This window comes from Phyllostomus hastatus, unplaced genomic scaffold (assembly GCF_019186645.2).
Source record: "Phyllostomus hastatus isolate PE091 unplaced genomic scaffold, TTU_PhHast_1.1 phas_contig_80, whole genome shotgun sequence".
Lineage (NCBI taxonomy): Eukaryota > Metazoa > Chordata > Mammalia > Chiroptera > Phyllostomidae > Phyllostomus > Phyllostomus hastatus.
Genome location: NW_025333960.1, coordinates 1,892,930 through 1,920,239, shown reverse-complemented (window position 1 = coordinate 1,920,239; position 27,310 = coordinate 1,892,930). Strand labels below are relative to the sequence as shown.

Sequence of the window (27,310 nt, the reverse complement as noted above, 5' to 3'; positions counted from 1 at the left end):
TGGGTATAAAATTTCAGGTTCAAACTAAACTTCCCTTACAATTTGGAATGCATTTTTCAGTTTTTTTCCTTCAGTCTAGTGTTATTAATTCGAAGTGTGATGATGTTAGGGGACTTAAGAGTTGGGAAATTTTGGTTTGGGGTAAATAGTTATAAGCCTAGCAAGTAATGTATATGTTAAAGTTTTTGTTTCAGAAACTATAGATAAGGCCCATCCTGGCTCCTGGGAAAACAGCTAGCCTCCTGGGGCACTGATAAAGATTACCGCCTGGGGAGAAATGGAGGCATCCAGGCCATTGTATTTCAGGAAGGAGCAAATGGCATCTTCCCCTGGGAACAGCTAACTGCCCAGAACAGGAATGTTGCAGTTTCTTCTACCCGACCCTACTTGAATTTCAAAACCCTTTACTGTACCTTGTTTATTCCCTGCTATAAAAACCTTGGCTTGGAAAGAAAAGATGAAGACAGTCTGTTAGGGTATGAACCTACCATCTTCTTGATTGCCAGTCATCTGAATAAAGCGCCCATAAAGATTCAATCGCTGTCATTGCTTATTGGGTTGGTAGTGACAGGCATTCCGAACTCCGGTGTCTTTTCCAGTTTCAATGATAATTTGATAATCTGTTTCTTGTTCCTTTATGGGTTCCTTCATTCTTTTTCTGAGAGTTTTTAGGATTTTCTGTTGCCCCTTAGAATTTTGAGTTGTCATAGAATGAGGTTTGATGTGAGTCTTCTATCATTCCCCTTGTGTGTATTCTCTTTCACTATGAAGATTCATGCTTCTAGGCCACAGAAATTTTCTTCTTCTTCTTTGGCTATTTATTGTTGTCATTTTGCTTTTGCTCTGGAGACCTTCCCATGATTTTTTTCAGCTGTTCTATTGAATTTTTACATTTCAACAATTGAATTTCAATTTCCAAGAACTCTTTTTAAAAGATTACTTGACTTTCTTATTACCCTGCTTTTATTTTAGGGATGCAACAGTTTTGACTTTCTGAGGATACTAATTGGAATTTTAAAATTATATTTTGTTCCCCAAAAGTGTCCTTAGACTTTATAAAAAGAATCTTTTCTGATGCAGTATTCTTGGTGAAATTCCTAGAGGAGGAAACATAAACAAATTTTGAAAATAATAGAGAAGATATCCAAACTCTATCCAAACAAGGGCTATCTCTGAGGGGTATAAATATAAACTTTCTACTTTATACAATCCTGTATTTATGTAATTTGTGTGGAAGATTTATGTCATTTAAGAAATGTTTATTGAAAGACTTGGGACTTCCGCCAAGATGGAGGTTAGGTAGATACACTTTGCCTCTTCATACAACCAAAAGAAGAAGAACAACAAATTTAAAAACAAAAAAACAACCAGAACTGCCAGAACATCAAACTGTGTGGAAGTCTCACAACCAAAGACTTTAAAAAGATCCATTCATCTAGACTGGTAGGAGGGGCAGAGGTGGACAGCTAGAATGGAGAGGATGTGCAGCAAGGTGGCTGGCAGACTGAGCAGTTCCACATTTGCATATGGATAAACTGGGAGGAACAACTAGGGTGCAAGACAGACCACACACCCAGGGTTTAAGCATGGGGAAATAAAGCCTCAAAACCCCTGGCTGTAAAAATCTGTGGGAGTTGCTGCTGTGGAAGGAACTCCCAGCCTCACAGAAGAGTTCATTGGAGAGACCCACAAGGTTCAAGAATGTACACAAACTCACTCACCTGGAAATCAGCACCAGAAGGGTCCAATTTGCTTGTGAGTAGTGGGGGAAGTGATTGAAAGCCAGCTGAGAGACAAGCAAGCAGCACTGTTCCCTTTTGGACCCCTCTTCCACATACAGCCCCACAACTCAGGGGCTGTTTCCCCACCCTGAAAAATATCTAAGGCTCCACCCCTTACAACATAACAGCTATGCCAAGGCAAGGAAATATGACTCAAATGAAAGAGCAGATCAAAACTCCAGAAAAATAATTAAGCAATGAAGAGACAGCCAACCTATCAGATGAGGAGTTCAAAATTCTGGTAATCAGGATGCTCACAGAACTGGCTGAGTATGGTCACAAAATAGAGGAAAAAGTGAAGTCTATGCAAAGTGAAATACAGAAAAATATACAGGGAACCAAAAGTGAAGGGATGGAAACTGGAACTCAAATCAATGATTTGGAACAGAAGGAAGAAATAAATATTCAACCAGAACAAAGTGAAGAAACAAGAATTCAAAAAAATGAGGAGAGCCTTAGGAACCTCTGGGACAACTTTAAATGTTCCAACATTGAATCACAGGGGTGCTAGAAGGAGAAGAAAAAGACCAAGAAATTGAAAACTTATTTGAACAAATAATGAAGAACTTCCTTAATCTGGCAAAGGAAATAGATTCCTAGGAGGTCCAGGAAGTTCAGAGAGTCCCAAAGAAGTTGGACATACCAAAGCACATCATAATTACATTTCAAGATTAAAGATAAGGAGAGAATCTTAAAAGCAGCGAGAGAAAAGGAGAGAGTTACTACAAAGGATTTCCCATTAGACTAGCAACTGATTTCTTAAAAGAAAGCTTTCAGGCAAGAAGGGGCTGGAAAGAAGTATTCAAAATCATGAAAGGCAAGGACCTACAACCTAGATTACTCTACCCAGCAAAGCTATCATTTAGAATGGAAGGGCAGATAAAGTGCTCTCAGATAAGGTCAAGTTAAAGGAGTTCATCATCACCAAGTCCTTATTATATGAAATGTTAAAGGGACTTACCTAAGAAAAAGAAGATAAAAAATATGAACAGCAAAATGACAACAAACTCACAACTATCAACAACTGAACCCAAAACAAAAACAAAAACAAACTAAGCAAACAGAACAGGAACAGAACCACAGAAATGGAGATCACATGGAGGGTTAACAGCAAGGAGAGGCAGTGGGGAGAATAGGGGTAAAGGTACAGGGAATAAGAGGCATAAATGGTAGGTACAAAATAGATATGGGAAGGTTAAGAATAGTATAGGAAATGGAGAAACCAAAGAACTTATATGTACGACCCAAAGACATAAGCTAAGGGGTGGAGGAATTCTGGTATATGGGGAGGTGGTGCAGGGTATAGGGGAATAAAGGAGATACAATATATGGGACAACTGTAATAGCATAATCAATAAAATATACTTTAAAATATGTTTATTGATTTTGGGGGAAGGGAGAGAGCTGGAGAGAGAAACATCTATCTGTGACTTTTCATATGTGCCCCAACTGGACATTGAACCCACAATTTAGGCATGTGTCCTGACCAGGGATTGAACCCCACACCTTCTGCTATATGGGACCATACTCCAACCAAATGAGCCACACTGGTCAGGGAAGAGTTATGTCATTTTTAATATCATTAAGGAAATGAGGAATAGCCTGGTCCTTGTTTCCCCTCAGTTAGCCCCCCTTCCCCTTACCCAGCCATAACCTACTCTTTTTCTGACATGACCTCTATTGCAACCTCCTCACTGTCCTCCTATGGGTTTTATGGTTCTTTTATATCATCTGTTCAGCAAATACTGAACAAATCAATGAATAATGAAACTAGTGAATTAATTTTCTATCTCTGTTCTTAGATTATGGTTTCCCAGACTTGACTGAGAAGGCAGATCCCATAGGAGACACCAGCCAGGGTCAAGAGGTGTCGAGCCTCCCCCCTCCTTTGCCTAAGATGAACCTGATGGAGCCACCCTGGCATATGGCTCCTGGAGAGGAAGAAGAGGAGGAGGAAGAGCAGAAAGAGGAGGTAGAGAAGGAGGAGGAGGAGGAAGAACTGCTTGTGAACAGAGCTCAAGAAGAAGCTCAAACGCAGGTCTACCATTTTTCTCCCACTAGCAGCAGCACCCAGACTCCCCTGGCTCCCAAACACAGGCATAAAGATGTTGGGGGCCAGACCTCCTCAGATGTGGAGGTAGGGAGCAGCATAGAGCCAAGCCTGTCACCACCCTCAGTCACCCCAAGTACTGTGACCCTGGGGGGTCAGGACTTCGCCAGCCAGGAGGCAGGGGGCACAGTGCTACCAGCTGCAGGGCATGAAATAGAGTTTGAGGCTCCTCAGGAGGCAAATGAGAAGTCTACCATGGGAATAGCTGTGTTGGCTGGCAAACAAGGGGAAGTGCTGTCCTCAGCCTCATTCCCTCAAGCCCCCAGTGGATCTGAGACCCCAGATGAAGATCCCCTTTACCCTGGAGCCTCAGCTGCTTTTTCCCAGGCCCCCCAAGACATGGAGCTGACACCTTCCTCTGCTACCTTGGGACAAGAAGACCTCAGCCAGCAGTCCCAGCAAAGGCAGGCTGCTGAAGCTCAATCCAGAATCCCCTGGGATTCTACTCAGGTAATGTGAAAGTGTGTGCAGGCCCTTGGCCACTCTGGGGTTGCACGGCAGTGGGAGGTCTGCTAGGCTGAGGATAGAAGCCCATGCTACCATGAACAGCCTTACAGAACTGTTGAGGATGCACACCTCATGGCCTGGCAATGGGTGTTCTCCCCACACTTATACACAAAATAGAAGTTTTGAAAGCATATGGTCCCCTGGCCTGGTTTTCATTCATTCAGGTGCTATTGCTGCTACCCTTGGCTTCTACACTGCTTATGACAGTGGAGAGAGTTTGTGCTGTATTCTCTTCAGCTCTGTTCTCACACCTACTACTACATGTGCAGTTGTCCTCTGCTCCTCCCCTCATCATACCTACCCAGTATACACACACACCTAAATCAGTGCTCACACCTTTCAACACCAGAAGGAAAAGAAAGGGGTCCTAAGTTTTCAGCCTGTGCACCTGGCCCACAGGAATGTTTTTATTTGCACTACAGATTATTAAAAACAAATTTGTCTCTAGCTAGGGAAAACCCTCTTTAGTCTAGCTCCTTTGGCACAGTTTCCTCTTCCTTTATGTCACTTTTGGCTTCCTCATCTCACTTGCTATATGAAAATATATGGGTGTGTGAACCTTGGGTTGGATCCTGGGCATGTCATCTTCTTGTAGAGGCTATCAGCTCCCACCTAGCTAACACAGACCTATACCTGGCCTTCACCTGCTAGCTTCTCAAAAATTTTCTACCCATGCTCTCTCTAGATGCTTTTCCTTATGCTCTTTGTAACTGTCACCCTTCTTTCTGTTTCATTGTACAGGTGATCTGCAAAGACTGGAGCAATCTGGCTGGGAAAAATTACATCATTCTGAACATGACAGAGAACATAGACTGTGTGAGTGCAGAGCTAAGCTGAGGACCTCAGGCTGAGATTGGAGGGAGAGGGCAGAGAAGGGGCAGTGAATGGGCAGTGGGTGGGCACTGGGGAATGGGCAATGGACAGGGTGGAAAGCCTAGCTTTTAAGTCAGAGGGAACTAGCCTAACCCAGGGGATGAACCTACCAACATCCAAGAAGACAGTACTTTCATATTTTCAAATTTCTAAGGACTCTTTTGTTCTTGTTCCCCTTTGTTTTCAATTTAAAGGAACAGTTTTGCTTATGTGTGCAGTATCTTAACTCTGAAGATATTAAAATAGTTTTAAAAATATTTTCTCCCTGTAAGGGTTGCTTTCCCCATTTATTTATTTTTTTAACTTCAGTTTTTCCACATGCCCACTCTCCTCAAATGTTTGGTGGCATTTGCCACCAGAAAGCTGGTTGGAAGTTTTGAGCATGCTGGTGGCATCTCAACTATGGCTTCTCAGGAGGATGGTCTGGCTGAATCATTTTACTTCAAAATTTCTAGTCTCAACATCTTTAGGTCTTTTCTCTTAAGTGATTAGATTCTTTGAAAAGGGAACTTCTGTTCTCCTGGGAGTATAAAGGGCTGGTTGCCAGTGTTTTGGGAGCCAGGGTTGGAAGAGGACTGGGCGTCTCACTATTAGAAACATGTATGTATAAATATATTTTACTACTCATTTGCAGTGTGAGCCTCCTCCCACAGTTGTGCCAGGTATTCGCTAGGTTAGAGATCCTCTGTTTTACCCTCATTAAAGAATAAACTTCCAGTCTTCTACTAGGGGGAAGGGATATTTGTCAGCTGTGCAGCTTTGGGAAGAGGAACTAGGAATCCAGTGGATGTCTAGACAGACTTCCAAACAGCTTTCTTATATCTAGTACAGTTTCATCCCTTCTTATAAAGATAACCAGTGCTGCTTATTCCAGAGCATTTGGGAAATTTGATAGTATAAGTCTGATTGCTTCTCAGCTTTCTCTGTTTTGGCTTAGGATTTGACTCATTGGGGCTTGCTAAATCAGGGAATTCTTTTTTAAAAGTGTTTTTAAATTAAATTTTTTTCACTTAAAGTTTACATTCAATATTATTCTGTATTAGTCTCAGATATACAGCAAAGTGATTGAAAAATTATGTACTTTATGAAGTGGTTCTCCCCTACATCAAGTACCCACTTGGCTCAATTCATAGTTGTTGTGATATTATCAACTATATTCTCTATGTTGTAATCTACATCTCTGTGACTATTCTGTAACTACAGATATATACTGCTTAATCTCTTCATGTTTTTCATCCAGCCTCCCTATAAAGGGGAGTGGACCTTCTGTCAGTCTGTTTTCTACGTCTATGAGTTTTGTTTCTATTTTATTTGTTTATTTTGTTCTTTAAACTCCACATGTAAGTGAAATACCATGTGGTGTTTGTCTTTCTGTCTGGCTTATTGTTTAGTATAATACCCTCTAGGTCCATCCATACTGTTGCAAAAAGTAAGAGTTCATTCTTCTTTATGGCCAAGTAGTATTCCACTGTGTGTCTGCACTGCAGCTTTTTTATCCTCTTGTCTATTTGGTAGGGACTTGGGTTGCTTCCATATCTTAACTATTGTAAATAATACTGCAATGAAAATAGGGGTGAATATATTCTTTCAAATTAGTGTTTGGGTTTTTTTTTAATATACTCCTAGGAGTAGAATCACTAGGTCATAAGGCAATTCTATTTTGAATTTTTAAAAGAAACTCTACACTCTACACTGTATTCCATAGTGGTTGCACCAGTCTACATTCCCACTAACAGTGCTCTAGGATTTCCTCTTCTCCACATCTTCGTTAGCACTTGTTTGTTGATTTATTGATGATGGCCATTCTGACAGGTGTGAGGATTATCTTATTGTGGTTTTGATTTGAATTTCTCTGATGATTAGTGATGTTGAGCAACTTTTCAGCAAAATCAGGAAATTCTAACTCATATATCCAGATTTTGTTGCTCTTGTCTCCTCTTCTGTTTGGCTTTGGTTTTGTCTTTGTGGTTTTGAAATTAAAAAAAAATTTTTTTACTCTTGTTTAGTGAGTTTGGGGGAAAGTGAAAGTACATGCATATGTTTAATCCAAAAGTGACCACTGAGGTGGAGTTTTTTTTTTCAGCATAATTATAAATGGATAATTTTAACATATTGATGTATCTTAATCCATTGTAGTTATTATTCTTTTTTTAAAGATTTTATTTTTTTTAGAGAGAGGGGAAGGGAGGGAGAAAGAGAGGGAGAGAAACATCAATGGATGGTTGCCTCTAATGTGGCCCCAACTAGGAACCTGGTCCACAACCCAGGCATGTGCACTGACTGGGAATCAAACCAGCCACCCTTTGGTTCACAGCCCACGCTTAATCCATTGAGCTACACCAACCAGGGCCAGTTATTATTCTTATTAATGCTCAAATCCCCTGCCTTTGGTAGTGAAAGCTTCTTTGAGTTGACTTCTGAGTCCTTTTGACCAACTTGTTAGTTTTTGGTAGTTTCCTTGCTTTCTGTCATAATAAGATTTTCCAGACTCATCTTGCATGTTCCCTCCCCCACATTCAGAATCAACATTTCCTCAAGCTCTCCTTCCTTTTATTGAAAAACAGTACTTAGAGGCACAATAAAGGTCCTGGGGGCCCTTAAATATTTGGTATGGTATGCATACTTGAACAATAAAATCTAAAGATAATATTTCTTTTTCTTTCCAAATAACACAGATAATTAAAATGCTTTCATTCTGCTTTCTCTGATTTTGTCTTATTTGTTATTCTCATCTAATATTTGATGTCTACCCAATTAGTCATTTTTTTATGGTGGATATTTTCATTATGATAAAAAAATGAACAAAATTTGCCATCTTGATCATTTTTAAGTATACAGTTCTGTAAGTATAGGCATATTGTTGTGAAACAGATCTCCAGATCTTTTTAATCTTGCAAAACTGTACCCCTTAAATCAACCTCCCATTCCCCGCCTCTCAGTTCCTGACAACCATTCTATTTTCTGTCTCTATGACTTTGACTACTCTATTAGAAGTGGACCTCATAGAAGTGGAGTCATACAGTACTTGTCTTTTTGTGACTGATTTATTTCCCTTAGCAGAATGTTCTCAAGGTCCATCCATATGGTAGCATGTATCAGAATTCCCTTCCTTTTTAAGGCAAGATAATATCCCATTGTATGGATAGAATATATTTTGCTTATTCATTCATCTGTCAATGGGTATTTGGGTGTCTTCCATCTCTTTGTTCTTGTGAATAATGCTACTATGAACATGGGTGTACAAATATCTCTTTCAGACATTGCTTTCAATTCTTTTGGGTGTAGACCCAGAGTGGAATAGCTGGATCATATGGTGATTCTATTTTTAATAAGGGATCCACTTTCTCTGCATCCTTGCCAATATTTGTTATTTTCTGTGTGTTTTTTTTTTTGATAGTGGCCATGACAATGGGTGTGAGGTAGGATTTCATTATGGGTTTGATTTTCATTTCTCTGATGAATGGTAATGTTGAACATGTCATTATTGTTAGCAGTAATGCTTATTTTGCTTTATCAACATATTTGTTTGTTTCTTTGCTCATATGTCTTTTCACATTCCCACAGCTTTCTTCTGGGTTTAACACTCTTCATCCTGAAATATTGGGTTGGCCGAAAACTTAATTTAGTTTTTTCCATAAAATAAAAGACACATTCTTCATTTTCTCCAACAACTTTATTGATTTGGATATTTCGAGTATGTCAGCTATCTCCCAGGTGGTATAACATCAGTTGTTCTCAATTAATGTCTTGATTTATTTGCTATCAAGTTCAACTAGTCTGCCCAATCATGGAGCATCATCCAGTGAGAAATCTCCAGCATGAAGCTTCATAGACTGCTTTTGACACATTTGATCAGTCACAGTACCTTCTCCATACACTGCACGAATCTTTTCTTTTTGCATTTCAGTTGCATCTTAAACTTTCTTGAAATAATAAAGCATAACATGCTAAAAATGTTGCACATTTTCTTCCATCTTCAGTATTAAAATGGCCACAAAAATTTTCACAATTTTGATAAGTTTGTAAAATATATATGCTGAGATGACAGCTGTCACAATACAATCTAACAGAATTGTTTCGTATGACGTTAAAGACAACTAAGTGCTACTAGAGCCATTGTGTTGCGGGCTCACCTGCCTACAGTGAGCGCGGGCAGTGGATGGCTGGTTGAAACACAAGAAAGACATACACAGAGACAAACAGTTTCTGTGGGGAAGTAAAAATGGGATGGCCACCCTCTCTCTAGTGGAGAGAGCACCCCATATCCATTCCCAAGCAGATTTTTATTGAGAAAACAGAGTTAGTTTGTGGATTCATAGTCTGGCAGAAAAGATCAAAAGATGTAGGTGACAGACAGAACTCCTGCTGTGATTCTGTGCAAAGTTTGGAGTTTTAACATATGAAAGGACTACAGGTTCCAAAGGTTTCCTGTTTGTGCCCTTAAATTCCAAGTTAATAACATCCTCCAGCAAACAGATCTCACAGGATCTTGCATATTCTATGTCCCAGGCCTGATTACCCCAGGGGCCCGCCATTTCTGGTCTGGGCTGTACCGCCCCTGCAGGCCTGAGAAGGGCAGAAGACAGAGGCAGCCAGGAGATTTGGATTTCTCACATCTAAGAACAAAGACTCAGGCTTTGACAACGGCAAGGGGGCAGGGGTTGATGTGGATCACCCCTTCATTTCCACAGCCCTGTGAGTCTCTTCCTTTAGGACTTTCCCACATGATCGCATCTGTCTTAGATTTATTCTCTTTTTTAGAGAATTGTTACCCGTCATTGACTGCCAACCATGCAAAAGAGAAGCCAGGCATTAGAACATGCAGCATTCATGCCAGCGAAATAAGTTTTGTCTCCACAGTGGCTCCTGATCCGGAGGTCTTTCACTCAGACTAAGTCACGGGGGGGTTAGAGCTTCCTGAGACCAGGCAGGGCAGTCCCCAACACCATTGTACAGAAAAAACAAACAGACTTTTTGGCCAATCCAATATGCCCTTTAGTAATTCTTTCTGCAAAGATATCTCAGCCTTTATTTATGTAAAAATGTCTGCTTTTCTCATGTTTATTTTGAAATTTTTAATTTTGATATAATTTTAAACTTAGAGAAGGAATAGTACAAAGAAATCCATATATCCTCCATCCAGATTCACTAATTGTTAGCAATTTCTCAAACCATTTGAGAGTAAATTGAAGGCTTCATTCCCTTTCTCTCCTACCCTAAGTATATTAGTTTGTATTTCCATAGAATAAGAATTTTTTGATAACCACAGAACAATTATCAAAATTAAGACATTAACACTGACAGAAAACTGTAAACTATAGACCTTATTTAGATTTTATCAGTGGTCCAGTAATATCTTTTTTAGCTTTTTTCCTCCTGGTTCAATATCTAATCCAGGATCATGCCTTGCATTTGGTTGTCATATCTCTTTAGTCTCCCTTAATCTGGAACAACAGTTCCTCAGTCTTTCTTTGTATTTAATGACCTTGACATTATTGAAGAGTAATAGTAGTGCATAAAAAATGATGAGGCTATACAGATAACACATCTTCAGAAAAAGAAAGGGAGAAAGTGCTCACAGTCTTACAGGTTAAGTCTCGCAAGTTAGAGCTTCAGTTTGAGGAATTTGATCCTCACAATCTAGAAAAAGCAATGCAGACTCACTGGTTTCTCCTATTTTACCTAAGATATCACAGGTTAGTGCTCTTCCCACCTTTTGGTGTAGTTACACATTTGAAATATAGTTAGGTTTATTTGTTTCTGTTTGTGTTTAATTTTAGTTTATTTTTCTCATCTGTGTTGATTTATTTGTATTTTTTTAAGATGTAAAACAATACTGTGGTTCTAAATATCTAAATGATACACAAATGTATACTTAGAGCAATACCATTTTCCCCCATATCTCTTTCACCCCACCCATTCCCTTTAGATAACCAATCTTATAAGTTTCTGGTTATCTTTTCTGGGTATTTCTCATTGAAATAAGCAGATGTATGATTTCTTGTTTCTTCCCTACAGAAAAACAGCATACTATTTATATTTGAATTTGAAAGTTCAAGATTAAGTGTTGGCAGGTTTGTTTTCTCCTGAGCTCTCTCTCATTGGTTTGTAGATGATTATCTTCTCCCTGTGCCCTTATATGGTGCTTCTTCTGTTCATATCTATGGCCTAATCTCCTTTTGTAAAAAAACAAAAACAAAAAACAAAAATGCCAACAACAAACCAGTCACTGGATTAGGGCTTTCTTTAAGGACCTCATTTTAACTTAATTATCTCTTTAAATGACCTGTTTCCAAATACAGTCACATTCTCATGTGCTGGGAGGTAGTGGTTCAACATATGAATTCAAGGGAGACACAACTCAGTCCTTAACAATATTCTTGCATTTTATTTATTTCCCCCTTATGTTTTTTCCCTTTTGTTTTTTTTTCCAGTTTTTTTTCAAAAGGGAAAAAACTGAATAAAATGATTTCTGCAAATCATTTTGTCAGTTTATGAGATCATTCTTTATCATTTTTTTACAACTGAATAATTCCATTATGTTTGTATACCACAGTTAATTCATCAAATTTCCTTCATATGGGCATTGAGGTTGTTTCCAATATTCTGAAATTACTTCCATTGCTGCAGTGAATAATATGTGAATGTATTTTTGTGTTGTTGGGATGTATATTCAGAGTAAATTCTTAGAACTGAGGTTGCATATGCAGTTTGTTAGACATTACCAGATTCCCAATTTTCTCTCATTTTTATCAGAAGTTTATTGGGCTGTTTTTTTTCCAGTTACAGAGTCTTTTAACACACTTTTATGTTTTCTCTGTCTTTAAAATCTCTGTGATGCATTTTGGGTAATTTTCCATCTCTCACTTCCGAATTAGTAACTCTCTTCAGCTGTGTCTAATCTTCTGTTTGACTCATCCTTGAGTCTTTAATATAGATAACTTTTATGTCTTTGGAATTTCTATTTGATTCCAGATCTCTTCCTTCTTTTTAATTTTTGCTCTCTTCTTTCATTATGGCTTCTATTCCTTCTTTATTTCACCTTTTAAAAAAATCATCACCCAAACACATGTGTATTGATTTAGAGAGAGGGGAAGGGATGGAGAGAGAGAGGCAGAGAAACATCAATGTGAGAGAGAAACAGCAGTTGGTTGTCCCTTGTATGCACTCTGATGGGGGTCTGAACCCATAACCTAGGCATGTGTCCTGACTGGGAATCAAACCCGTGATCTTTTGATTTATGGGATGATGCTCTAACCAGCTGAGCCACACTGACTGGGGCTTTAATTATTTTACACATACTTATTTTTTATCTCTTTCATATTTAATGACATTATATCTTGGCATGTCAGTTCTCTTGTCTGTTGCATTTGTGCCTTATTCCCTCATATTTCTCAGAATTTATTGTGCTCTCATCTTGAACCCCAGGTTATGAAAGAATTTCTACAGAGTGATTTAAGAGTACCTTCAGGATTTCCAATAGTCTTAGAATAAATTTAATCTTATTTCTTGGCTTGGCTTTCTAAACCACAAAGGAGTACAAGTTTAGAAAGTTCCACCCCTAGATGAAGTATAAGCCTGGGGGTTTTAAGCAATCTTAGGTAACTTTTTCCTCCTACCCATGGACACAGGCAGATGGCATACCTCTTAGAGCTCCTCCAGGTGAGAGAAGTTTTTCAAGTCCCCATTTTACTGAAAGGGCTGCTCTTTGAGGCTGTGTCTTGGTACTCTGCTCTAGTTCTCTACCTTGCCTGGGTCAAAAGCACATTTCCCTGTCTTCACGTGAGCATTGAAAGTCAGGTTACCAACTGCTGGATTCTATATCTGGGTCCTGGATGCCCAGGAATTACTATAACTTTAATGCCAGCTTACTCTTATGGCTTTGAGTTCCCTCTATTTCTGTCTCCTTTAAGTTTGAGGATGGATATGCTTTTAGAACATCTTCATTGTTTTGTTGCATTTTATCTGGTATTTTTATGTGTATGTAGCAAGGTGGGAGAACAGAGCTTTCATCAGTTCCATCTACCATATTTCCAAATGTCAACATAATCTGATAGGTAAAGACATGTCCCTTCCTGTTCACTGCAAGGACCACACCAGTGGTGCTAGAGCCCCTATAGTAGGACAAACTCTGAGATTTGTGAGAAGGATCATCTGCTCAGGAGTTAGCAGGAAAGATAGCTTATATTCATGAGTGTATTGCACTTAAGAAAAGTTCTAATGACTTAAAATATGCATCCAGAAAAGCACACAAATCTTGAAGTATACAGCTTGATGAATTATCTGGCTGAAGCCCACAGACCCACAATGTCAGTTCTGGGGGAGTGTGATGACTATATCGTATTGAAAATATACCATTTATTTTGTAGGTAGGAACTGAGTGTTAGTGGCCTGGGAGAGAAGCCCTGGCTTTGGATTGGAATCTAAATAATCTGGGTTCAAATCCTGGTTCTGCTGTTTATCAGCTCCATGACCTTTAGCAAAATATTGCAATTCTATAAGCCTCAGTTTCCCCATCTGAAAATGTGGGCATTTATCCTAACAGCCTAGTCTTACCAGACAATTGGACTCAGGAAAATGTGAGGCATGCATGTGGTGGAGTATAGGGCTGTGGCATGGGCAGAGGCACTGCTGGTGGCAGGAGGGCCATTTTTTGTTTATGTTTTGTTTTGTTTACAAGCAGTGAGGCTGCTGGGTCACAGCGCATTCACCATGTACCCTGCTCAGACAAGTGAGGGCATGCACCCTCTCCCTGTATATACACACGTGGTAAGAACCATTTCAGGAACTAGGGCTCTCTTAACTACATATGTCACTCTCCAGGTACCTGTCTTCTTCCAAATTCAAAACTCATTTGGGTTTCTGTTAGGCTAGTGAGTGCCAAGGTTTGAGCCTAAATCTGGCACTTGCCATGGTAATGAGGGACTTTACCCTAGTGGCCTTCAGGTTGACATGACATCAGGGAAAGCTCATTAGCTTGGGCTGTAGCAGAAAGGAGACTAGGAGTGTCAGGGATTCCAGAGGGGTGGCCTAGTGAGATGCCTTTTCCTCATGGCAGACCTGGCTTACAGCTTCACAGCAGGGCACTCAGAAGAGCTGAGAAGCTGGTGGAGGGGTGTCTGGCTGGGATATTTGGAAACCAGGAACAGGGTATTTGTTCACTTCCCAGAGACAGGAAGGAGAAGACTGCTGGAGAGGAGCTGGGGGACAGGGGAGGTCAGGTGGGCAGCAGCCACAGAGCCAAAGGAGGGTCTCTTCCCAGATGGGGCTAGGTAGGGACAGGGGCAGGCTGGGGGCCAGAGGCAGGGTCTTGGCCTCTAGGCCCACCCAGCCTGAGTTCCTGCCACTCACTGCATTCCTGCTCAGCCCCAGCTTCTTGCTTAAAAAAATGTAATTACATATATACAAGGTCAAGACAATCTAAAGAGTACAAGAGAGTACTCATGAAAAAGAAGGCTCCTTATACCCCTGTTCTTACTCCCAGCCCTGCTTTCCAGGGGAATTGGGTTACCATTTTAACCATTTCTTTAGTTCTGGTCGCCTCTACCATCATTAGAGTGCTGAGATACCTTTCTTGATTCCCAAATTTGGGCTGTATCTCTGCAATGATAGATGAGAAATGAGAACAGTTAAACTGCTTTTCACCTGCCCTCCTGGTCTTTGGTGGCTGTATGAATCAGAACATCTATTGGTCCTTTACCCCTGCACCCCAAAATATTCATCCTTTGCACTATACACATAGGCATCATGAACTGTCTTCCATACCCCTTCACATGCTACACATCCCCTTCCTGGACTTGTCATCATATGTGGAAATATGTGTTCTCCCAGTTCACCTGAGAGTATCACTGGGTAGGTCCCACAGCCTTCTCGTGGCACAAAGCCAAGGTGGTAAGAAGCACCTGGATGCCTGTAGGGAACAAACCCACAGTCTTCCTGAAGGCCAAGTTCATAGCTTCTCAAGTGGTCCAGAGCATCCCCCTCTGTAATAGCCAGATGGTCTTTCCCAGTGTTTGACTAGTGGGTGCAAGTTGGAGCGGAGCTGGGACTAGAGGCAGGAATAATTAGAGTTGTCTTCCTCACTGAGCATAGGCTCTCTTTCTGCCCCTGTAGGAGGTGTTTCGGCAGCACTGGGGGCTGCAGCTCCTGGCCCTGGTGGAGGAGGTGCTACCCCGCCATGGCAGCAGTTTCCATGGAGACTGGCACATCTCCCTGAGCAAGCCCAGTGAGAAGGAGCAGCACCTTCTGATGACCTTGGTGGGCGAACAGGGTGAGCTGGGGTGGGGGGACACCCACAGGACAGTTATTGGCATATCTGGTGAGAGGGTCCAGGAGAGCAGTGGGAGGCAGGTCAGATCTGTAGAAGTTTCCTAAGGCCATGTGAACTCTCCTGCAGAACTGTGGGAAAGTGCAGCCAAGGGCTTTTGGATGTAGGCTGGGCTTTTAGGATGGCAAGATGAAGTGATGCTTGGACTCCTTAGTTTAGGGTCTGTGGGTATCAACAAGATGGGAGACAGGAGGAGAAAGAAGGTGAGAACATTGGGAATAGGAGGTGGAAGAGGTGTGGTTTCAGTACAGGTGCCAGACAGTTGTACTGTATACTTTGTGGTGGGATAAGAAGGGGTGTGTTTAGAATGAGCTTTAAGGAGCTGTGGAAGTGACCTCCTGGTATCACAACTGTCACTTAGTAGGAACTCACTAAATTTTTTTAATGAGTAAACCAGTGGGCAACAAGCAGAGGAGAGTGGTCATCCATGCCCCATGAGATCTGAGTGTGGTCAGGAGCCAGGGAGTGGAGCTCTAGAGGAAGAAGCTCAGGTCAGAGGCTGTCCAAGGGACGATGAGTCTGCAGGGGGAGTGCCTCAGTGGCCAAGGCTGTGCTGCTGCTGATGTCTCCCTCCAGGAGTGGTGCCTACTCAAGATGTCCTTTCCATGCTGGGTGATATCCGCAGGAGTCTGATGGAGGTAAGAGGGCAGGGATGAATTCTTCTCCTGTTCTTTAAAGCTGTGAGAGCAGAGCTGCCTGAAGATAGGAGGGCAGCCTGCACCATGTTGTGCAAAGGAGCAAAAAATAGACTTTTGCTCTGTAGCTCTTCCTTTCAGGTCTCCTAAGACACAGTTCCCATGGGAGAGACAGACTGTATGAGCACTTACCTACCAACTGCATTGTGCATGTGACAGCCAGGGGCAGAAAGGGGCCAAGGAGTGGGTGGTGATCAGGAGAGGACTCAGAGGAGAGGAGACCTCTGAGGGGGCATTTTGACAGGTAAGTGGGAGGTTTTTGGGTAGACACTGGGAAAAACACTATGTCTGACCAAGGAACTGCTCAGAATCCTGGTGGGTGGGAGCACATGCTGTGGCTCCAGAACCATAGGAGAAAGCACAAGAGGCCTGGGCATTTGTCTAGAAACCATGGGAGTAGGCAGTGCTTGGCCAGCTGAGGTTGGAGGGCGGAACTTAAGGCACAGCAGATAGCCATGCCTTCTTGAGATTCACCCCTGACCAACATCTGTCACATCCTGGAGACCTTGGCTGAGGACACAGGCTGGCCACCTGTGCAGAGTGGAGCAGAGCCATGGCTCATGGAGGGTCAGGTCCCCATTCCCTCCTGCTCCTCATTCCACACCCCTTCTTGAGGTCAGTCATCATTTCTACCAAAATTCCTTCTACTCACTGTGAAATTCAGTGATCTGTCATCAGTCCTCCTCCTTGAGGGCTGTGCAGTATTAGACAACAAAGATGAGCTGTGCATGGCTATGGTCCTGCCTCCTCATCTACTACACACAGGTTGAGGGGTGAATTCTGTGGGAGTTCTGGGTTTTTTGATTAGCTTATTGAATGCTTACTGAGTGCCAGACTGTACTCTGTTCCTTTACTACCATCCCAGGGCTTTTGAGCATTAAGTAAGGCACCCTATTGAGTAATCTTGGTATTCCATTTAAGGTTAGAGCTGAAGCCCAGGGAAGGGCAGTAACTCCTCTGAGATTGCACGGCTAGTAGCTTTGGACCAGGCATGAATGACTCAAGACCCAGGTCTTTCACTATGATGCTGTATCTATAGTAAGGGCTGTTCTGGTTATGAATGTTTGGGTTTGTGAACCCTGAGAGCTGGTAGGAACAGGCTGGCCTTGATATTCCTTTATAGACCTTCCTGCTCCTTCTCCCAGCCCCTGGCTGTTCTGGCTTTAATGGATACTTCATGCTGTCTGACATGGCCAAAGGTACAGTAGGCCTTTGGAAGTATATTAGTGGGCATTTATCAAGTTCTATCAAGGAAAAATTGACCCTTGATCACTTAAAAAGTCAATAGAGAAAAGTACTGGAAATATACAGGTGGTTCACAGAAACCAAAGAAGAGCTGATACCTGGCATTAGAAAGGGGAGTGAAAGGCAGAAAGGGGATTCCCAGCTCACTGGACCAGGAGCCAGGAAACAGCACCTTCACCCTGGCACCTGTCTTCTGAGGAGGGTATCTCACCTTCTTTGCTCCCTTTCTGCCTGGATGCTGATTTGTGGAGAAAACATCTGCTGGGCTGGGTCAGGGCACAATGCCTCTGGGCCAGAGAAAGCAGGCCCACCCAAGACAACCAGCAATGTGGGAATGGGGCTTAGCAGGTGAATATCACTGGTGACCACTCCAGTGGGAAAAGGAAGCTAAAAGCTGGGGGTGGCCCATGATGTCCCCAGCATCCATTGCACTGTCTGTGTCCCATGAAGACTAGGTTAATACTAAAATACCCTACCCCCAAGGTGGAAGCTGTGTCTTAGGGGCCTGAGCCTGTGGTGGTATGTGGTGGAGGATGTGTGGCAAGAGGATCACAGCTGCCTTTGTCGGTTTTTTTTTTTTTTTAACTGGTGGAACAGGTGTGGGAACTCTGTTGAGTTTGGATCATGCCTGACAGCATGCGAGGGCAGTCTCAGTGGGGGTCAGGGCCACAACTAGGTGGGTTTCGAGCCAGACTTCTGTCACAACAAGGTCAGGGTCAATCAGAGCCATGGTGTGGATGTCAGGGGGAGGCAGGGAACGGAGATTTGGGTGGAGAGGCTTGGAGCTGCCCCCAGGTGAACAGGGTGGGCATAAGGCAGAGAGAATCACTCATGAACACAGATCCAGGCCTCTAAGGGAGCTTCAGGAGCCAGGAGTGTGCCAGCTCCTCCTCACAGCTTATCCCTGTTCCTAAGCTCCCAACCCCATGGCCCCATGTCGGGGTGGGAGCCATGGCATCCTAGGGCCTCAGCTGAGGAGCCTGGCCCCTCCCAAACCCAGATTGGTATCCAGAACTACTCCACGACAAGTAGCTGCCAGGCCCGGGCCAGCCAGGTGCGTAGTGACTACGGGACGCTCTTTGTGGTGCTGGTGGTCATCGGTGCCATCTGTGTGATCATCATCGTTCTGGGCTTGCTCTACAACTGCTGGCAGCGCCGGCTGCCCAAGCTGAAACATGTGGTGAGTGTGGGGGTGGGTGGGGCAGAGGTCCTGGCCTGGGGACAGTGCTGGTGGAGATGGAAGTGCCCAGCAGGCTTGTCATCTTTATCTCATGTGGGCTGGCAGTAGTTGTCCTAGGATGGAGTACTGCAGGTGAGGCCACCTGTCCAGTGTTCACATCTTAGATGACCTTCTGTATAGGGCACTAGCCCCAACCACAGTAGTCCTTTATGGCATTAGCCCGTCCTGGGGCAGAGTGGCCCTGCAGGCCTGAGCTCATTTTGGGAGATCTCACCAGAGAAGCCCTAGTTCAGCACTGCCCAGTGGTCAAGAAAATACTCCCCACAGAGGAGAGGGCAGGGCAAGACTCCCATTTTTCCCAGGAGTCCCATAAGGTCTCTTTATAAGGAGGCTTTTTGGAGGGGTCTGCTGGTGTTCTGGAGGCCACAGGCTTCTTTAGTCAAAGGATCAGTGGAATTATTTTAAGAAAGGAGTTGGGCTGTGGAAACATAACAGAAGGGAAGTGTCATCTGTCAAGGGTCCTTGGGGTTCCCTGTGTAGGGTTTTACAGACTAAGGAAGGCACAATGAAGTGACTTACTTGTTCAAGGTCACCAGCTGGGTCGACAGGACACCAACAAGCAACTGGTGGGTTGTTCAGAGGCGGGGGCCGGGGGGTGCGAGGGGGGGTGTGGGGTGGAGGTGCTAGCCCAGCAGCCTGGTCCCGGTCCGCAGTCACACGGTGAGGAGCTGCGCTTCGTAGAGAATGGCTGCCACGACAACCCCACGCTAGATGTGGCCAGCGACAGCCAGTCGGAGATGCAAGAGAAGCATCCCAGCCTGAACGGCGGCGGGGCGGTCAACGGCCCGGGGGGCTGGAGTGTGCTCATAGGGAGCAAGCGGGACCCGGAGGACTCCGATGTGTTCGAGGAGGACACGCACCTGTGAGGGCATGAGCCTCCTGCGTCAGCACAAGCAAGATGGACTGGGACGCACAGTAGCGCTCCCTCCCTCCTAGCTGCCGCTCCCCCACAGCCTGGTTTCCCCCACAACCTGGTTCCGGGTGCTGGCTCCTCCCGCTTCCCCCTCACCCCAAATAACCTTGGCGTAGTCCTCCCCACCCCCACCCGATGTCCTGAGGGGCCAGCCCAGGACCCCCCATTAAAACCGCTCGGAGCCCACGCAGGGCCCAGTCTTTCTGCCTGCCCGACTGGTTTTTGCTGCGGGGCGGGTAGGGCTGTGGGAACTTGAGGGTGGGGTGAGCAGGAGGGAGGAGTGGGACGGCGGGTGTCTGTTTACCTCTGGCTCGGGAGGGTCAAAGTCGCTGCCACCTTCGCTGCCTGTGGCCAGTCCCCGCGTGCCCGCTCGTCAGTGCCATAAATACCAGCGCCTTCTTCGCCAGGTGGGAGAAGGGGGACATAGGCCTATTGCAGTGAGGACCCACAGCCCCGAGAGGGTGTGACACCCCAAGAGTGTCTTCAGCCCCTGGCATGCAGGGGACGGCTCCTGGACAGGTTGACGCCTCGGCACCAGCACCCGACCCACCACAGACGACTTGCCAACAGGCCGCCAGGGGGTCACAGTGGCCTTACAGATGGAAGTGTGGGAACAGGGTGGTCCCAAAGGACTTCTTGGAGGAGAGGACTGCCGCAGAGCCCTGGAGGACAAGTGGGAGGAGAGGAGGTTCACCCTCTGAGTACCTGAGGCTGAGGTCAGACTAGGGGCAGGCCCAGGACTCCCGATCTGTTTCCTCTTTCTGATGCCTGTGGATCTGGAGTTGGGAAAACGTGGGCCCACAATCAGCCTCTGGTCATCGGAGATTAGGAAATTAATTAATGTAGCTAAAGCACATATAGAGCTGAAATCGCTATCTCCACGGCTCTGGCAGGAGTGGAGAGGGTGCCCCATTGGGATGTGAGGCACCTCTTTTACTTGGCCCTTCCTTCCCCATTAGTTATTCCCACAGCTTCCCTGGGCCACTCTCTCTCATCAGGTGTCACCTGGGAGTTAGTAGATAACTCCCAAAGCTGAATGCTACTCAGCATTCCCTGGTCCGACCTGGATATCCCTCAAGGCTGCCCTGCTCAGTGATGGCTCCACCACCATCCATGATGACCTCCTTGCCTCGACATTGCATCACCTGTTGTACCTTTCTCCTGACTTCCACCTTCTACAATGTGTCTATTTCTTAGCATACTTCCATACCACCAGGATGCCTACAGGCAGCTTCCTCCTTGTTCTCCCTGCCTACAGACTCCCTAAGTCACCAGAGGGTCCTGGCTGAAGCAGAGCCCCCATCACCTCCTCTCTCCAAAATGCCTGCAGGCCAGAATATTAGCCTCTTCAGCTCTGGGTCCTGGCCTCTGATGCTCAGGGTCTGCCTTTTGTGTTCCCATCTCTACACCATATCTATGCTGGTCTGCCTGTCACCTGCCTTACCTGGGGGAGGCTTCCTTCAGCCAAAAAATATCTCCCCTCCCAGACTATGAGCCTGTATTGACCCAGGCTCTGACCTCCCCTCTCCCTGTCCAGGTACCTGCTAGAGCAGTGATATGTGGATGTGAATGTATGTGACCAGTGGGATACCACCCCCTTGTGAGTGTTAGCTGGGTGAGTGCTCAGGGTAGATGAAGCTGCTGCTTCAGTCCTGACAGATGCCTCCTGGTACTCCTTCCTTCACCTCAGGTGGAGCTGAGGAGCTGGTACTCTACCTTCTGGCCATTGGTGAGGGAAGGCAACAGGGGCTAAGGATGTGTGTGTACATGTGTGCAAGTGCTATAAGGCATGTGTATACATTTGCAAACAGCTTTGAGTCCTCTCTTTCCCTCACTGTACACCCAGTCAGCAAATACTATTAGCTCTACTTTCAGAACCTATTGCCTGCTTTGCCCACCTCCCATCTCTGCTGCTCCTGCATATCCCAGCTACCACATCGGTCCCTGGACCATCTTTCCCTGGATGCAGTGCCAGCCTCCTCGCTGGTCTTATGGCTGCCTCTTCTGCTCCATCTACAATCCTCTGATGGCTTCTTAATGTATTTAGTGTAGAAGTGGGATGCCTTTCTTTGCTTGGGAGCTGCTACATGACCTAATTCTCCCTCTCTGGCCTCTCTTGTTTGGCTTTCCCATGTGCTTCCTGTTCCAGCCATACTGGTCTCCTCTGTGCTGCTCCAAGTTTGTGCTGCCTCAGGGCCTTTGCACTTGCTATTCTTCCTGCTTAGACTGCTTTTCCCCAGATCTTTGCATGGCTAACTCACTTCATTCAGGTCTCTGTACATTGTCACTGCCCCAGTATCCTTCCGTGGCCTCCCTTTGTCATAGCTGCTGTCACTGTCACCCTTTGTCTTGCTTTGTTTTTCTTCATAGCACCTGATATCATTTGTTAATATGTTTATTGTCCTTCTGCCCCACTAAATGTCACTTCAGTGAGAACAGGGACCTGTCAATGGCAGTGTCCTCAGTGCACAGAAGAGGGCCAACCTCTCAGCCTACTCTGTTTTGTGTAGTCTGTGGTATGTATGAGTGAATATGTGTGGGTGTACAGGGCTTTGCCTGTGTGCCTAAGCCCTAGGGTCAGAGTGGGCCCAGGGTCATTTAGGAATGCATCCCCGGGGTATATGGATCCTACATGTGAGGAGGAGAAGAGGAGGGGAAATATGGAAATTAGGATTTCCCCAGGCCCCTCCCCAACTATATAGCATGCAGCCCCATGACCCCACTGCAAGGCCAACACCTTCCAGAATGAACGCTGCTTCTATGGGGCTGTAAGTGATACCATCTACTGGGCCCTGCATAATTAGAAGCAAGTGACAACCTCCTGCAGGAAGTGGGACTAGGACTACTGTGACTACTTCCTACAATAGTGGATGGAGCACAGGGCATGTGGATGGCCTTTGCCCAGTGGGTCTGAGGTGGGTGTGGGTGTGGAACCCTGCATGGGGCTGAGGGTTCTCCTACAGGATGGGATAGGAGATTGGAGTGGTGAGACTAAGGAGAGGCGTTCTTCATGGTGCACAGAAAGCCCTCCCAGGCCCATCACTGCATCATGGGTGCATACAGTGCCTACTTCACCAACATACTGGACACCAAATGGAAGGGCAAGAGCATCATGGACCTCAGGCACCCACTGGTACATCTCTACCTGGGGTGGGGTAGCAGAAGGACAGCAGGGGGCTTGTGCTGGGCCATGCTTCTAACCTTCCTTCCTGGCTGTCTCTTCCTGCAGATCAACCCTGTGGTCTTTGGGGCCCTGCTGCAGTACCTATACACAATGATCCCCCACCCCCAGGCCAGGGTTGAGCAGGCAGTGCAGAGGCTGTGTTTCTGTCCAGGAGCAGACTCAACTGTGGCCTTTAGCTGACCTTTTACTGCCTGGTGCTTTGTCCCCTGCAGTGTGAGGCAGTTCCAGTTGCCTCCTGGGTTGGGTTAGCAGACAGTGAGCTGGTATACCTGATGAGGAAGAGCTTGTTTCACCCATAAACTGATCTCCCCTCTTGTCTGTTCTGGGACCTGTAGAACTCAGGCACTAGCTCTTATGGGGAAGTCAAGGCAGGACATAGGCCCAGAAGTCCCAGTCCTGCAGCCAAGTGGCTAAGAAGGAGGGACCACTTATGAAACTCTACATGCCAATGTAGTATACTTTTAATGGTCCCTCTCAGGCCCTGAGCTTCCCACACTGCTCCCAGGCCACCTGGACGTCAGTGTAGAACATAGTGGCTGTGAGCACTTGGCTAAGCAGTGCCAACTATTGGATCAATGACCTGGAGGCCAAGTGCAAGGTAGTGTCTGAGTTCAGTGTGTCTAGGCTTTGGGGTCCAGGGCTTTGGGCAGGAACCGGCAGAGCCAACCTAACTCCCTGAAGCTGTGTTGTCTCCTCTGCAGTGGCATCTATGCCAGGCACTTACAAGTATGTGAAGGTTCTGAGCATTAGGCTCCCCCACCAGAGGACTCCTGGTTCTGGGAGGTCCTGGGAGGTCCTAGTCCTACTGGCTGTCTGCACCCTACACCCTGAGCTCCTACTAAGCACACAGGGGCTTGGGGTTGGAGCTGGTGGGCAGAAAATGTGTCTGGGCACTGGGCTGTGGTAGGCAAGCCCCATGTTTGGGTTCAGTTTCTTGTGTAGCCTTAAGCCAATCACTTCCCTTTTCTGAGTCTAGTTGTACACTGTTGTTTGCCTTGTATTTAAATATGCAAACAGGATGGCAGTCCATGCCTCCAGGCAAATGCAAAGGATCAAGGCAAAGTAGGCCCTTGGTGGAGGCCAACCTCTCGCTTAGAAGCAAGTGACAGCCTCCTGCAGGAAGTTGGGGCAACTTGGGGAGCTGCCCTTCCTTTTTCCTGATGTCTTCAAAATCTTTCCTAATATTTGATTCTGAGTGGGGGGGCTTCAGATTTCTCTGTCACAAGGTGATGTCCAACCCCCTCCCTGCATTAAGCCCTGGGCCAGCTCCTCTGGGCACAGCCCTGGCCCTTGCCTTCCCTAAGCCTAGCCTTCCCCAAACCTTCTTTTCTGGCCATAGTGACTACTTCCAAGCCCTGTTGGATGACCATTTTGGAGAAAATGAGGGGCTGAAGGCCATTGGTGACCTTCCAGCCATCACCCTGAATCTGGCCCTGCATCTTCACCCATGTGTTCTATCTACTACACATATAGCAGCCACGCCAAAGTGCAGGCTGGGGTGGGCTGTGTACTCTGTGCCAGGGGCAGGAGGCACGATGGTCAGGACAGGCACACAGCCCATGTCACTATCGGGCTTTAAGGGTGTGCCCAGATCCTGCCTGGCTTTGAGGGACAGGATTTCCATGTGGTTGGAGAGGGAGTATGGGGCCCATTTGCATTTTTCTTTTAGGTGGAGGGGCCCTAGAACAGGAATGAGTGACAACACCCATGTCATGAGCACATGACACTTGGGGACAAGTCAACCATATAGTGTCCCCAACTTCTTTAACCAGAGGACAGTAACCCTGGATTCCCACAACAGTGAGGATCTCTGAGCCTCCTGCCTGTAGTTTGCTGCAGACTCCTGGGGTTCTCTATCTCCTGTCTTCTGTTTTCTCACTGCCTCCCTGTATCTTCACCTGCTCCAAGGCCTCCCTAAAACAAGGTAACATGGGCAGCAGCAGATAGTGCCAAGAATGTTCTCTGCTAGGGTGTGTGTGTTCATGTAAAGGCCACTGTACATATTGTGACTTTTGCAAGAGAGAAATTTGTCTTCCTTTCATATGGAGGTGAGTATCCCTGGGCAGGCAGCTTGCTGGTTATTCATTCCACCTTGGGCTACAGGCCATATCTAGCCTGTTTGTCAATACTTTTTTATGGAAACTACAACTGCAACCATTCATTTCTGTACTGTTGGTGGCTGCTTTTGCACAATGGCAAAACTGAGTAGCTGTGACAGAGACCCTAGAAGGTGGCACACAGTATTTACCACATAGCCTTTTAGAGAATCCCTCCTACCTCCTTATTTCATTTCTCCTGTAGTGTAGCCCAGCTCTCTGGACCTGCCACCCAGGATCCAACTTGGCCCATCCTGACCCCAGAAAGCTTTGCCACCCAGAGGGCAGCTTCTTAATGACTTAGAGCAAGGACTTGGGTTCCAAATCTGGTTTAACTCTGGGTTAGTCCCCCACAGAGCTGTGAGATCTTGGTTTAGTTACTCAACTGCTTTATGCTTCAATTTCCTCTTCTAGAAAACGTGGATACTGATAGTTGTTACCTCTTAAGGTCTTCTGTGGTTGAATGTGCATATTGTAAGTACAGTACCTAGCAAAAGTAAGCACTGTGCACATGACCTGTGATGGGTTAGCAGAGGTCCTGTCAGCTCTGTATTCAGTCTGCTTCCTGTGGCCATTCAAAGTCTGGACCAGAGCTGAGCACATGATCTCTTCCAGCATAGGGTACAACTATGGCTATGCCCTAAATACCACAGCTTCTATAGATGGAGGGAGCTGGTAAATAGTTACTTCCCCTCCATTAGTAGAGTCTCTGCCTTAGTTTTACCAGAAGCAACTTTTGTCAGTTTTCTGACAGCGTTTTAAGGCAGGCATGATTGTCTGCAGCTCACAGGACAGCTGAGGCACAAAGGTGAAGTGATTTGCCCACGATGCCACAGCTAGAATTTCCTAGCTCATGTCTGTGTGATTCAGAGCTCAGGCTCTGCTCTTCCTGAGGCATGGGAACCCCAGGTTCTTGTGTCACTTTTGGTCCCAGTGATAACAGCAGGGATCCAGGCCAGGCACCTGGCATGGGTAGGGAGCATCTGCTTTGCCTGAAGCCTACAACCTCTCTCCCCAGCAGGTCCCATCCTTACAGCTGGGACCCTGAGAGGTCTTGGTGACCTTGAGGTGCACCCTCCATCACCCTCATTTCACCACAGCTTCCCCCACCCCACTGCAAAATGTGGCTTATGATGTGCTGAGGATGGCTAACATATAGCTGTTGCTGGGTCTGAAACTGTGTGACTGCAGTCTGGCCCAGCTGCTGGATGAGGACACCATGGTTGGCTGTGTAGGTGTGTGGCCTGTGGCCAAGCTATTCTGCCTCATAGGCCTTGAGGACCAATGCAGTGAGTACATGGCCAAGGTTATCAAGAAGGTGGGCTAGTGTAAGCTTTGGTGGGTGGGGGCAGGCAGTGGTCAGTAGTGGGCAGTGGGCATGCCCTGAGCTAGTCTGTTCACAGCTGTTGGAGGGGGAGGAGTTTTCAAAGGCTGTGAAGGAGGATGTGGTGGCTCTGGTGGCTGGCAGAAGCTGGGATCTATCCTGCTGATAGATGATATCTGCTTCTACATGGCCAGCATTGTGTAGATCTACAGCAACATTGAGATGATGCAGCAGCAGCTACATGCTCTTGAGGACCTGTTGGTGTCTATTGGCCTCGACTGCTGACTGTCACTGAGTTAGGGGCTCCCTGTGGACTACACATGTGTTCTGGTCAACCATGTGCTCCCTAGTGTGCTTGAAGACCCCAGGGAGGGTCACCTAGATACAAGCTTCCTCCCCCAGTCCACAAACCAGCCCCCAATGTCCTGGGGTTGACATCACTCAGGGAAACTTGGAGTGGGATCTCTTAGCCTTCCTACCCCAGGACCCTCTCCCCACTCCAGTCTGGCTCTCCCTGGCTACTTGCTTCCTAAAACCAAGTTGTCTTCTTTTTTTTGTATATTTTATTGATTATGCTATTACGGTTGTCCCTTTTTCCCCAACCCCTTTATTCTCCTCTGCCCCGCACTACCCCTCCCTCCAGCATTCCTCCACTTTATTTCATGACTATGGGTCGTATATATAAGTTCTTTGGCTTCCCCATTTCCTATACTATTCTTAATCTCCCCCTGTCTATTTTGTGCCTACAAATTATGCTTCTGATTCCCTGTATCTTTACCCCCATTCTCCCTAGCCTCCTTTCTACTGATAATCCTCCATGTTATCTCAATTTCTGTGATTGTTTCTGTTCTAGTTGTTTTCTTAGTTTGTTTTTATTTTTGTTTTTTTAGGTTCAGTTGTTGATAGTTGTGTTTGTTGTCATTTTACTATTTTCATTTGTTGTCATTTATAGCTTTGATCTTTTTCTTAGATAAGTCCCTTTTAAATTTCATATAATAAGGGTTTAGTGATAACA

At 45.5% G+C, this 27,310-nt stretch overlaps 2 protein-coding genes across 2 annotated transcripts in view; both read left to right on the top strand.

Annotated features, from left to right (window-relative positions):
* Positions 1-19,858, top strand: part of PODXL2 (podocalyxin like 2) — a 47,997-nt gene extending 28,139 nt beyond the window's left edge. Inside the window, exons 3-8 of the mRNA XM_045850175.1 lie at positions 3,584-4,341; positions 5,140-5,214; positions 15,385-15,541; positions 16,175-16,236; positions 18,539-18,718; positions 19,432-19,858. Of these exons, the coding sequence (XP_045706131.1) occupies positions 3,584-4,341; positions 5,140-5,214; positions 15,385-15,541; positions 16,175-16,236; positions 18,539-18,718; positions 19,432-19,644 (1,445 nt within the window). The 3' untranslated portion in view covers positions 19,645-19,858. The remainder of the gene's footprint in view (positions 1-3,583; positions 4,342-5,139; positions 5,215-15,384; positions 15,542-16,174; positions 16,237-18,538; positions 18,719-19,431) is intronic.
* ABTB1 (ankyrin repeat and BTB domain containing 1) lies at positions 19,649-26,580 on the top strand. Its single transcript, XM_045850281.1, is given in 17 exon segments — positions 19,649-19,693; positions 20,010-20,128; positions 21,229-21,297; positions 21,330-21,340; positions 21,382-21,423; positions 22,410-22,557; positions 22,665-22,824; positions 22,921-22,963; positions 23,378-23,447; positions 23,449-23,489; positions 23,577-23,648; positions 24,157-24,298; positions 24,300-24,347; positions 24,705-24,799; positions 26,072-26,289; positions 26,375-26,432; positions 26,435-26,580. Coding segments are annotated over 17 exon segments (1,527 nt in total).
* Positions 26,581-27,310: the final 730 nt, after the last annotated feature.